The 12,379-nt window shown below is 37.7% G+C and overlaps 3 protein-coding genes across 5 annotated transcripts; 2 read left to right on the top strand and 1 right to left on the bottom strand.

The window, feature by feature from the left end:
* The first annotated feature begins 19 nt into the window (after positions 1 to 19).
* On the top strand, positions 20 to 3,586 carry LOC123007807 (zinc finger protein 571). The gene is made up of 2 exons (XM_044403254.1): positions 20 to 148; positions 371 to 3,586. The coding sequence occupies exon 2, from the start codon at positions 439 to 441 to the stop codon at positions 3,256 to 3,258; it is 2,820 nt and encodes a 939-aa protein (XP_044259189.1). The 5' UTR covers positions 20 to 148; positions 371 to 438; the 3' UTR covers positions 3,259 to 3,586.
* On the bottom strand, positions 3,582 to 8,566 carry LOC123007806 (TELO2-interacting protein 1 homolog). Of its 3 annotated transcripts, none has more exons than XM_044403250.1 (14): positions 7,894 to 8,566; positions 7,313 to 7,465; positions 6,997 to 7,253; positions 6,807 to 6,946; positions 6,582 to 6,759; positions 5,839 to 6,530; positions 5,607 to 5,789; positions 5,347 to 5,556; positions 5,044 to 5,295; positions 4,758 to 4,996; positions 4,419 to 4,710; positions 4,067 to 4,373; positions 3,793 to 4,021; positions 3,582 to 3,743 (listed from the first exon to the last, which is right to left on the bottom strand). In XM_044403250.1, exons 3-14 carry the CDS (start codon positions 7,188 to 7,190, stop codon positions 3,600 to 3,602), a joined length of 3,060 nt encoding a protein of 1,019 aa, XP_044259185.1. In that variant the 5' UTR covers positions 7,191 to 7,253; positions 7,313 to 7,465; positions 7,894 to 8,566; the 3' UTR covers positions 3,582 to 3,599. The 3 variants fall into 3 exon arrangements, with proteins under 3 accessions (XP_044259185.1, XP_044259188.1, XP_044259187.1); XM_044403253.1 differs by having other exon boundaries at positions 6,997 to 7,260; XM_044403252.1 differs by lacking the exon at positions 7,894 to 8,566 and having other exon boundaries at positions 7,313 to 7,487.
* Positions 7,970 to 10,043, top strand: LOC123007810. The gene has a single exon (XM_044403257.1). It carries the CDS (start codon positions 8,075 to 8,077, stop codon positions 9,776 to 9,778), a length of 1,704 nt encoding a protein of 567 aa, XP_044259192.1. The 5' UTR covers positions 7,970 to 8,074; the 3' UTR covers positions 9,779 to 10,043.
* The last annotated feature ends 2,336 nt before the right edge of the window (positions 10,044 to 12,379 follow it).

A 12,379-nucleotide genomic window follows, 5' to 3' on the forward strand; every position in this document is an offset into this window, starting at 1 on the left:
AAAAATTCAAAAGTCCCTAGTTCTTTGTCAATCATGATGGCTGACTGAAGTTTCTTGTTTTACTGATTAAAAATCTCAAAAATCTTTAATTTCTGGAAAATTGGTGTATCTGCCACCTCCTCAAAATGAAATTTTAATCAGATAAAAGGTAAGTTGTTTGTTACATCAGTCACCTGTCGCGAAATAGCTCAAAACGGGTTCTTATGTTTTGTATTATTTTTGTTTATTCTCTAAAAAATATCAGTAATTTCATTGTCGTCATAAAATCCAACAACGTAACATGTTTTTTATGTTTGCCAAAGGTTTAAATCGCTTTATCTCCTCTGAATTTGCCGTTGTTGAATTCTCATCATTGATTTTGTTATAACAGATCAATAACCTAGTCAGAGGAGTGTACAGCTGAGCAACTTGTGTGAATTCCAATCAGTTGCAATAAAAATGGATACGAGCAACATATCCTGTCCTGTTTGTACATTATATCTCAGACCAGGCATAACCCTAAAACACCACTTGAGCAGCCATCCCAAACAGAAAGTGATTGAAGCTCTGGTCCGACTATCTGAGACAGGAGATGTGGAAAAAATCGGGAATTCGTCAACCCACTCCGACTGTGGCACTTCCACCACTCACACGGCTCTAGTAAACCAAACCTGGAATCAGGGCAACTTGGTCAACATGCCCCCCAACATGCCTCCCCTGCAAGGCAACCACGTCTTCATTTACCAACAAAGCATGAGCAGCACGACTGCTCCGTCACAAAATGTACCATCGCAATACGTCATTCCCACAATTTTAAACCCACAGATGATGCCCTACATATACCAACAGCAGTTAATCATGTCAAGTGGCTCCTGTGTTCCTCCCATGCGTACTCTTCCGTTTGAATTACCGTCGACGTCGTCGCAGGAGTGCAACATCACGGAAGCGCCCGAGGACGAAAGGGAATCACTAAAGAAAATCGAGGAAATTGACGAAGCTGAAGATGCGAGTGAAACGTTGAGCGATTCCATCAAAATCGACTGTGATATGCAGGAACAAATCAACAACAGTTTGGATTTGAACGTTTACGAAATAGGGGAGGAAGGTTTCAACGCACAAGATGGGCCCCAAAGCCCCAGTTCCGAAAGTGGCGAGTTGAATAAAGCTTGTCAGACGCAAAATAACTTGACGCCGGAAGAGGAAGTTTCGGAAGAGACTGAACCGAAACAAACCGATTCCGAGTTTTATTTCGTAAACGGGAATGAAAATCAGAGTTATACTTCGGTGGAATTGGGTCAGAATCCAATTTATACGGCTTCGAATATTTTGCAGTCTGATCAGCTAGATTTTGTTGATATGAACGGAGTGCAGATGGTAATTAATGATATAAATGAGTTTGCGGGCAATCAGATTATATCTCAGGTTGAAAATTTTGAAGGTATCGCTCCTGACCGATCGGGAGTTTTAATGACGATTGGTGGAATGGTTGATAGTTCAAAAGATGATTTTTTGGATCAGAGAGACGCGGAAGAGAGTATGTCTCGCGAGAGCTCAAACGTTAATATTCGAGCCGATGAACGGATGCCTCCGAGGGGCGAATTGTCGGGCCAGGAAAGTCTCGGAGGCTCCAGTGATATCACCTGGAATCGGGTGCAATATAACGAAGGCAGCTCAGGGATGTCCACCTCGTACGACCTCCTAACACGCGAAAACTGGGAAGGTTCCGATAGTTCGGACGTCGAAGTTCCGCCTCTTCAAAGCCGGATCCCTTCCCACGTGACTTATCCGGAAGAAGACGACGATAATCCGACTATTGTCAGTTTCACCGGACCTCCTTTAAACTTCAAATGTTCACAGTGTGACCAAGCTTTCAGTTGTCTAAGAGAGAGGAAAGATCACGAGGCTGAGAAACATCCCGAAAAACGCAAACTAAATCGAATCGGCGGCGAATTAGACAAAAAGAAAGTCAAAAAGCTCGTCGTTAAACTAAAATCCGAGAAACCCGAAAGCGAGAATAACTTCGTCTTTACGAATAAATTAAAAATGGAGACTCCAACCGAAACGGAAGTACCGGAAGCACAAATTGAAGAACCTATCACAACCACTCCTGAGATTCCGACCGAATTGAAGTCTGTGTGTCCGATTTGCGGTTGCGTACTAATGAATGCTAAAGCACTGAAAGAGCATAAAATGAGCGTCCATAATATCACAGCACTGTCGCGACATAAATGTATGACTTGTGGTGAATTGTTTCCGAATGATTACAAGTTTTCGCAACATTTACGAATACATCCACTCGAATGTAAAATCTGCGGTCGGTTGTTCTACCGGAGACAAAACATCCAGCTTCATATGAGGCGCCACTTGGGCATAAAACCTTTCAAATGTGACGTATGCCAGAAGGCATTTCTCACGAAACAAAAATTGTTTGAACATAGGAACATCCATACGGGGGAAGCTCCGATTAAGTGTCCTCTATGTGACGAAACGTTCCGTCGACATTCAAACCTAGTCCAACACCGGAACAGACACCACCTCAACATTAAGAAGAAAGTTAAAGATTATATCTGTTTCTGTAAGGAGGTTTTCCATTCGAAAAAAAAACTAGCCTGGCATAAGGAAATCCACGATGCCAAACCGAAATCTTGTACGCATTGTAGCGAGAAATTCATCCATATGTCAAGCTTGACGCGCCATATGCGACGAGCCCATAATGACCGCTTCCTCCCAAACGGTCATAAAAAGCCCGAAAATGTGGAATGTCCGATTTGCAAGGGGGTTTACTTGAAGTCGTCTCTCGACGTCCATATACGTAACCACAGCGGCCAAAGACCGTACGCGTGTCTCATTTGCAATAAGGATTTCACAACGAAATGGAACCTCAAGTTGCACAAATGGACGCACGCGTCACGCGTGTCCAAACCGTTCAAATGCGACCAATGCAAAGGTGCTTTCATACGCGAGTCCGATTATATCGCTCATATGAACTCGCATAAGAGCATAAGGCCGTATACTTGTAACCACTGCGGGGCGCAATTCATCCGCAAATATAACTGCCAAAGGCATGTGAAAGAGCACGAGAATGAGAAAATGTTCAACTGCAAAGTGTGTGGAAAGTCGTTCCATCGGTCGTACTACTTGAAGGATCACATGAGGATCCATAGCGGACTCAGGCCGTATTCATGCCACATTTGCGGCAAGACTTCGACCACAAAGTCCAACCATAACAAGCACGTGCAGATACACCATGCTAGAGAACCGGTCAGTACTGAGAACTAAATTGTACAATTGGATAACCTGTGATTATTTTCGTGGAACTATCACATGGGTGATAGTCGATTATGTATTATACAAGTAATCGAAAAGTATACTTTTTTAAGTAATTTTATTTTAGCTAATTTTAATTTTTATCTTTCTGATTTTAAGGACGGCTAGATTAAAGACTGTATTTATTTTATTCATTTTAATGTACTTTTAGATTTATTGGTGGACTCAAATTTTTAAACAATGTATAAAAAAGTCACTTATGTACAGAATTTTTATTTTCATTTTTAAAAGTGTGCAATTACATTTTTTGTATTGGAAAATACAAATAAAACAAACATTTGTAAACGTTTTATTTATTCATTCAAATCCTCAAAAAAACTCAAAAGTTGAGTAACATTTCTTTCATATTCGGGGGAAACGTTCAACGATTTCACATTTTCTCTGATTGATGTCGGGTCGTACATTATTATAGTTTTGAAGAAGAATAATGCAGAATTCTAAAAAAAGTATACAACTCGAGGGCCAAATCCTCATTTTTTTACCAACCTGTAGAGGAATTAGTTGCTTTTCACTGACATATTTAACGACAACATCAAAGGCTTTCTCAATGTCCTGCTGCGACATGTCCAAACACGTCACAATTTGAGCCAAATTCTCCAAAATCGTCACTTGTAATTTATAGTTTTGACTATAACGATAGGCCGACCCCTTATCTTTTAAATAACTCTCCGTTGAAAGTTTATCAAGGATTGCCAAAATATTTGGTAAAACTTCCCTAAAATTCGAATTAAAGAATTTTTTTTGATAAACTAAATATTACTTTGCCGTGCGTGATCGAATAAATTCTTTTGATAATTTCGCAAGAACGACAAGCAGTTGGAAACTATAATTGATGATTAATGGTTCATTAAAATCCTTAAATCTATCGACTAAAGGCCCCCAAATCTGGTGCACGATTGGTAACAACTCGTCTTCCCAGTCTTTCAATACAATTACACCATTCTTTAAAATATCCAAAACAAGTAATTGGCGAGGTTGGTTTTTAGACGGAAGAAAATGTAAACATCGAGTCAAAAGCGATCTTGTTAGTTTGATGTGAAGCGGTGGTTCGGGTTTTTTATACTCCTCTAAAAAAATATCATTTTTTAACATGTAACATGGGCATTACGCACCTGGTTGATCATTTATTTCATCCTCCAACTCCTTCTTGCTTTTCTCCATGTCTTCCTTGTACATTTCTTCCGCTGTTTTATTCATCATTTCGTCGGAAAAATCCTCAATAGGTGCTTCCAAATTCGAAATTTGAAAATCTTCAATTTCATCCTGTTTTTGTTTCTTTGTCTTGAAAGGTTCTTCGATTAATTCAATATTTAGCCACCGGTGTAAGCCCATTATGAACATTTTGAAAACGTGTAAATACGAATTTAAATTTGTCCGATGACTGTCATAAGTGTGATACAACAACTGGAATCTTTTAATTGGTGCAGGTGGTAACAATTTTTTATTTATACCTCTTGAATAACATCACAGGTAGAAATTAAAACTTCTTGAGTACTGTATCTTATCACGACTCCTAGTACTTCCAACCCTCCTTTATCACCTTTCGCTTTATTTAATTTACGCTCAATATGAAATGAAAAATAATCGATGTTGTTATTGATTAAATTGGTTATAGTCGAGTATTGACAGGCTGTACTTATGTTTGTAAGGGCTGAACAACCGGCAGTTCGGATAATCGGGTGAGAACTTCCTAAAATGATGTTTTCAAAACCGGAAAAACTATTTTCCAACACTCACCGGCTCTTTCTAACACTAGAAACAAGGTCTTTAATAAAAATTGTTGAAACTCTTTCCCTAACGTTAGGGCGATTTTCCCAATCCCTTCGACCAAAAGACAAACTTGGATTATATTATTTTGTACATCACTTAAAGTATGTTCGTATCCATACTCATCTACCATTACCGACAAAGGTAAGTACCAATTATCACCATCAGTGTATGTACTGATTACATTTTTAAACAAAGTTAAATTATTTTGAATTCCTATATCTACAGTCCAGAGTACGATTAATTAACAGAGTTTCATTTTTCACGACTTACCTGTTACCACTTCATTTAGTAAAAAAATTGCTTCTTTTCTTTGTTCTTCATTGGCTCCTATAACATCTAGTAGAAAATCGGTTACAATAAAGGAGGCACCGTATTTGGCCAAAAGTCGACAAACAGTTCCAATTTTGTCTAAGATTTCGGTTTCTTTAAAGTGTCGGAATTTTTTCCAAGACGTTTTTAAGTCTTGACTTAACTCATAGTCTAATAAAGCCATTTGAGTAAAAAAAGGAGCAGAAATTTGCTATACTCACCTGGAGTTGTATACTCTTCTAAAACACTTATACCACTTTTGTCAAATTCCGAAATGTGGATGAGAGTTGTCAAAAGTCGGTTTAAGTGAACGGAAGAGTAAAGTACTCGGGTCAAACTGTGTTTACCAAAAAGAGTTATGTAACCAATTAGGGAATTCAAAGCGACAATTTGTACCCTTTCATCTGAAAAAAAAAGAATCAATTTTCTTTTTCCACATTATTTAGCACCGACCTATCCCGTTAAATTTTCGTGGAATACTGGCAACAACACTGTAAAAGCTTTCTTCCAAATTATCAAGTAGTGATTTAAATTCGCTTCTTGTAAGTTTGATTGAGAGGTCTTCTAAAATTTGTTTACTTCTCTGTGCAATTGCATCATCACTATCTTCCGACAAAATAATAATAATATCGATTAAATGAGTGATTGATGTCGGCATAGTGTGGACACAGTTTTCCAAAAGCAGGGCTGCCATTTCTGCAAGTTCTAATCTGACACTAAGATGAGAATGATGAGTTAGTTTCGCGAATTCGACAATTATCATTTGTAATTTCTTATCAGTGTTTTTATACCACTGAGGAGACCGTTCTGTAGTTTTAAGATACTCCTCTAACTCCGCTTCATTTTCCCATTTTTTACTCTGAACCGTGTTGGTGTCTGTAATTCCCCCGAGATCAATTTTCCGGTCATGCGCATTGTAGTCTTGCATTAACAAAGTCACGATCCTTCCCCAAGCTTTCAGTGCAACAGTAGGGATTTTGTGGCCAAATTTCTCATCAATTAGCGCAACTGATTTAAGCTGAGTTGCAACTCCTGGCAGAAAAAAAAGAAAAACATCTGCGATTTGGTTCCTCATGACTATGTCGTCGAAATCGTTATCGTCCAAAACACGTGCGATTACCATTATGCAATTTATAGCTGCAATCCTAAAGTGGGCGAGCTTAGTAAAGCCAGAAGGCGGGGCTTGGGTGACTTACCTCAAAGCTTTAAATTGCTCAATTTTGGCGATTTCTAACATAACGTAAATCATTTGACACAGTTTTGGAGCATTTTGCTTCACGTACAATTCTTCAATTACTGATGAACTTAAATTTTTGGATAAAGATGTCATACATTGCACTATACTTAATTTGTATTCTTCACTTATGTTTAAAACTGGGAAAAAAATGCATTCATACAGAAATCCTAAAGTTAAATCTTACCTCTATGATGCTTGCTATCGTAAATTTCAAATAAAAGGAATCCGTAAATGTTGAAAAACAGGGGCACTTTTTCGATCCAAATTTTGTCAAAAATAGCCCTAAAAGTGTCCACAATTTCTTGCTTTTCTTTCTCTTTATAACTAAAACAATCAAGTCAGAAAAAATTGAATTTGGCTAAATTTAACTATACTTGGCGCTAGACTCTGAAATACTTTTAAGTATAGGAAAAAACACAGGAAATATAATAGGTTCCAAAGTTTTTACAATTGTAGGACTAGCGCTGTTTAAGACAATTCGCAATTCTTTTACACTATCAATGTCCCTCTGGTTTTGAAAAATTCGCGCACAAATTAACTTAATTGTTTTTAAATGCCCAACACTCATTTTGAAATTCCCACGTTGCACAATCAGCGCTACCAACGTAAAGTTTGTTTGTATCGAAGTAACCTGTAAGCTATCATGTTTTTATAAAGAAACAACGGTTTATTAAGAATAAAAACACTTACGGAATAACTTTCCACCGATTTCAGGTAAGTCTGAGTATAAAAAATGCTCAAATCACCTTCAGATATTGATAAAATCGCGTTTTTGTGTCTCGGCTGTCATCATGTATTGTTGCTTATACTCATGTGTGGCGGTAAATTTGAAATACTAGTTTTCTAAAAATTGTATTAAAGCAAAAAATTAGATTTTTGTACAAATAACCAAAATTAATTGTTTTCTGGTCAACAATGGACTAATTTTGGTGTTTCACGTGATGTTAGTCATGGAATTAATTGTTTTGGTGGTTAGTGCTTTGTTGCTATAGTGATCAATAGTGGAGGCAAGTTCAAACGTACACACGTGGTACATTGTGTATACTTGGTTGCATACACCACGATTAATTTTTGAAAAAATAATTTTTTTATTGATACAACCCCAATTGAGAGAATGTAATAACACCCTTGATGTAAAATTTTAAGTTTATTTTTTTGTTGTACGTAAAATTTTGGCAAAAAATTAGTCTGATTAATTAGGCGCCTGCGGGGCACTTCCTATCACAATAGCCGCAATTGTTAGATAAGCACTCTATATATTAAAAGACTACCTCAATAGCCCGAACGTGATTCTTCGTTCGCCGAATGGAAGGGGTACTCGGAACCAAGGGGCATAGTACAACATGTAGCTTATAAGAGACCTGTGTCTCGTCACTGCTCGTTTATTAAATTAATGACTTGACAGTGGCACACATCTTAAGTGTTTGAAATTGAATTAAGTGTCTGTGCAAGATGCCCACTTGTACTTCGGAAAGTTTATCACGAGTGTGGCCAAGCAATGAAAGCATCCATGCCGGCAGCATCAGCAGTAGTTCAGGAATCCAGAGTCCCAGCTCGCCTAATTCCCTATCCCCGATTTCAACGTCACCGGATAACACTTTAAGGAGAAGAAGGATAAGACGTGCAGCGTCCGTGGGGACTGTTATCCAGGAACCTTTCGTAATACGATCGGATTGCCGAGATTCCCGGAGTCAGAGTCCTGTCTTGGATCAGAGTGAAGTAGAGGATGATTCTTTTTCCGTCCTCGCGGATATCATCGGATGGTACCCTTGTTTTCTATTGAGGATAGCTAAAGCTGTGGTTTTGGCCATTTTGCCTCGGACTTGGAGACAACTGATTTTTGCTCTGCCCATGTTGTGGATCTCAATGTGGGTCTGGTTTTTCACGCAATTAATCAACTTACCATTGAACATTATCAAACTGATGCTCTCTATAGTCTTATCACCCAGTAGTGAAAGGACTAGGAAGAAACGTACAGTTTTGATCAGTGGAGGAAGCACAATTCAGGCTCTTCATTTGGCCCGAAATTTCTACTCGGCTGGTGCTCGAGTCGTAGTTTGTGAAATTGACGGTTTATTCGCCTTGACTCGCTTTTCAACCGCTGTGAGCCGATTTTACACCGTCCCTAAACCCACAAGTGACCAACAACAAAACTACGTGAGGGCCCTTTGCGAAATCGTGGATAAGGAACAAGCAGTGTACTATATCCCCGTCAGTTCGACAACCTCAGCTTACTTCGATGCGGTCGCTAAACCGCATTTGGAACTCCTGGGATGCACTTGTTTCTGTCCCGGGATCAAAGAAGTCTGGGCTTTGGACGACACTTTGGAAGTCCTCAAACGATGCCAAAAATACTCAATCCCAACTCCCACTTATCACGCAATCACGTCAAAAGACGACGTTTCTCAGTTGTACGACACGGGGGCTATTCGGATGGGGCGGTACGTTATGACAACTGCCGGCCCAAGTGGCCTCCGCGAACGCTCAAAAATCATACTCCCGGTCTCGCGAACCGACTTGAAACTCCCAAATGACATAAGCGAGCAACGGCCTTGGGTGGTGGTCCAGGATGTCGAAGGGGACCACTACTTGACTTGCACCACTGTCAAGCAATCCCAAGTCATCGCTAACGTGACTTGCCGCATGGATAAGACCAGCAACGGACTTGTTCCAATTGAAAACAAGGAAATCAACGCCTGGCTTACGATTTTCTTTAGCAAATTGAACCTTCTGAGACCCATAACCGGTCATGTCAGCTTCAGATTCGTCATTCCGAAAGACAGTACGACTATTATTCCCTTGAGTAGCCGCGTTGGGGTCTCACTGCCTTATATTTGTTACACTAATGTCCACCCAAGACTGGTTTGGAAGCCTTGCAAACACTTCAGTCGGCAAAACTCTGGTCCTTTAGTCAGCGAAAATGGCCGATATTGGATGGGGGAGACCGTCATGACGACGATCAGAAACCCGAATCTTGAAGCCGTGACTAGGTTGATTGGGACTGTTATTGATAAAAGGGAAGCGCTGTTTGCCATTTGGGACCCTTTGCCGTATTGTGCCTACTATCATATGTTATTACCCTTCAAAAACATGTTGGGGTTCATGCAGAGGAGACAGGATAGTTTTCCCAGGCCGATGACTAATCCGATCCGTTAATATGTAGTTTCATCTCATTAGGAGAGAGAAAACAGCCTGAGTATTTTGTGTGTATGGACTGTGCATTATTTATTATGGTTGCATTTATTTATAGATAATGTGCCATTCGCTTGTATTTTTTTTTAATTTGTACAAATATTGTTACTGTATATATTGTGTATATATAGCTAGTATGTTACATTAACTCGATAGGTACCACGTGGCTAGTGTAGTACCAAGTTTTGTAATTTTGTGGTTTTTATTTTAATAAAAATATCAAATGAAATTATTTTTTTAATAAGGGATTACGAGGGTTTATTAGGGGAAAAAAATCATTGTTTCTCTGTCACGAGATCACGCGACCGACTTGGAGATATCTCGGATTGTCGACAATAAATCCTAAGAATTTCGAAGAGCAATTGACATGAATTTACACTCGAAAAATCCGATAAAGCGTGTTTTGCAATTTATAATCAGATGGACGGATTTTGTCAGATACGGCGTCTAATTAGGGTTTTATTTCAGACTGATGATAATTTTCTGATTGATGATAATTTAACGGCGCTACACAACGACGACTGCTCTTACTGACCCATGCAGATATGGACTATGAGCTGCAGGTCGAAGCATCCAACTCAGATTATTGTAATCTGTAGTGAATCGGGGTCAGACATGATTCCCCCAACACTCTTTACCACCTGAACGGTTTGTATTTTTCATCCCTTATCAATTCTGCGCGAATGCCGACCCGAATCATGCAATTAGGGATATCTGTTGAAAGAATTATTAATTGCAGAGATATTAGAGTGTTGAGACACACAATAATTAATTTTTCTCTGCATGTGTTTCTGTAATTAATCGATTCGATTGAACCTTACCCTTTTCTCACATTTCTCAATCTCTGACAACTGAAAAATGTAGTCATAATTTGAGAAAATCAATTTCGAGAAATACAAATTCCTGAATTTTTCTGATCTCATGCTGGAGGTTTGTATAAATCCCAAAGTTCAGAAATAAAATAATTAAAAAATCTTTTGTTTACGCAAATTAAATTCAATGATTTTAATTATTGACTTAATGAGACGTATCTCACACGGCCACGACGTGATTTTATTTTTTATGTAATAAACGAGGGCACTTCTTCGATTATCGAAATCTCTTTTCTACCAATAAGAGTAATTGGATTAAAAAACAACCAATTATACAATTTAAAGTGTGTAAATGCATTCTTTATTATGACAGCATTATCAACTTGATATTTTGTTTCCAAGCAGAAGGTCAGGTCTTTTTTAAATTATTGCGTAGTCACAAAATTAAAGGCAAATTTGAGCTTCCAGAAATTGCGATATCGATAACTAGCCGGCGCTGGAATTCAAAGATTACAGAAAGTTTTTAAAAAGAAATTATTATTTATCAGTTTTTGAGATTATAGAACTTCCTTAGATAGACAGATCAAGGTTGTCAATTAAAGAGTAAATTAGAGACAAATTCCTTATAGAAATTATTTCAAGTAATAGAAACCAAAGGATATTTTATCCAAAAAATTGGTAGCAGCAAAACATTGATATTTGGTTTCTAATTTTGCAGAGTTTTGTTTCTATATATTGTAAAAAACGCCCCAAGCCATAACTTCATTATTTTTAAAGATATAACAATACTTCTTGGAGCAAAGTTGTACAGTTCATTGTCTTTGATTTATATTGATCGAGCGTCTATCCCAAAAAATTACTTACAATAAACTTTAATCAAAGACGTTTTGTCATATCTTTAATAATAATGATGTTATGGCTTGGGGCGTATTTTATAACCCATCCTGTATATAATGGTTTCGAGATTATTTATATTCTCCTCTAAACAATTTTGTATATTTTCAACGTTGATGGTAGTTCGTTTTTTAAACTAGGATTGCTAATTTATACCACTGATTTTTCAGTATAACGCGCATTATTTTGAATTAAAATAAACTTAATTTGTTGAGATTATATTTTTTGGAAAAACGTGTAATTTAAAAATTTGTGCGTAAATCGGTGCCTACTCATCGCTTCTGTAAACAAAAGTTAAACGTCATTCAAGTAAAGTTCACCGGTTTTCTACAAGTTTGCTTAACGTCTGAACAATGTACAGCGATAAGCTAAATACACCTTTTGGTAATTGACCTATCTAATATTTAATCATGAAAACAATAATAAAGCACTTGATAGCGAAATATTCAGGTGCGTTAATCCGGAATCTCCCGGAACCGTGTTACCTATCTCCGGATAAATCTGCGTTCGATATGTGGTTCATCCCTATTGCGAGTTCCGGGCTGATCGTGCCAGTCACAACTACCAATATTATAATCGACGATATTATTTTGCTAAAAATTTAAATTCGAGCTTTTTTGTTTTGTCGAAGTAAGCACGAAACATACATCGAGATATTTTTTTATTAAATCTATATTATGATACTTTTAAAGTGTTTCACAAATATTGATAACACTTATACGTTATAATGTTAGTAATTTTTTTCTAAATTTGACGATAGGTTTAGCTTATATTATAGTGCATTGAACCATATTTCATAAGATCAGTGATAAGAAATGACGTGTGAAAATTTGATAGTTTTGTATTATTTGGCTATAAT

The sequence above is a fragment of the Tribolium madens genome, unplaced genomic scaffold, assembly GCF_015345945.1.
Source record: "Tribolium madens isolate multiple individuals breed KSU strain unplaced genomic scaffold, Tmad_KSU_1.1 Scaffold_3;HRSCAF=73;Tcas5.2_LG2, whole genome shotgun sequence".
Lineage (NCBI taxonomy): Eukaryota > Metazoa > Arthropoda > Insecta > Coleoptera > Tenebrionidae > Tribolium > Tribolium madens.

What these genes read in the sequence shown, in the direction of transcription:
- LOC123007807 (XM_044403254.1), top strand. Translation starts at nt 439, where the DNA reads ATGGATACGAGCAACATATCCTGTCCTGTTTGTACATTATATCTCAGA.
- LOC123007806 (XM_044403250.1), bottom strand. Translation starts at nt 7,190, where the DNA reads ATGAGTGTTGGGCATTTAAAAACAATTAAGTTAATTTGTGCGCGAATT. An exon ending in CGATAGCAAGCATCATAGAG is followed by an intron (nt 6,760 to 6,806) that starts GTAAGATTTAAC and finishes TTTTTTTCCCAG; the next exon opens with TTTTAAACATAAGTGAAGAA. An exon ending in CCTGTGATGTTATTCAAGAG is followed by an intron (nt 4,711 to 4,757) that starts GTATAAATAAAA and finishes AAAAGATTCCAG; the next exon opens with TTGTTGTATCACACTTATGA.
- LOC123007810 (XM_044403257.1), top strand. Translation starts at nt 8,075, where the DNA reads ATGCCCACTTGTACTTCGGAAAGTTTATCACGAGTGTGGCCAAGCAAT.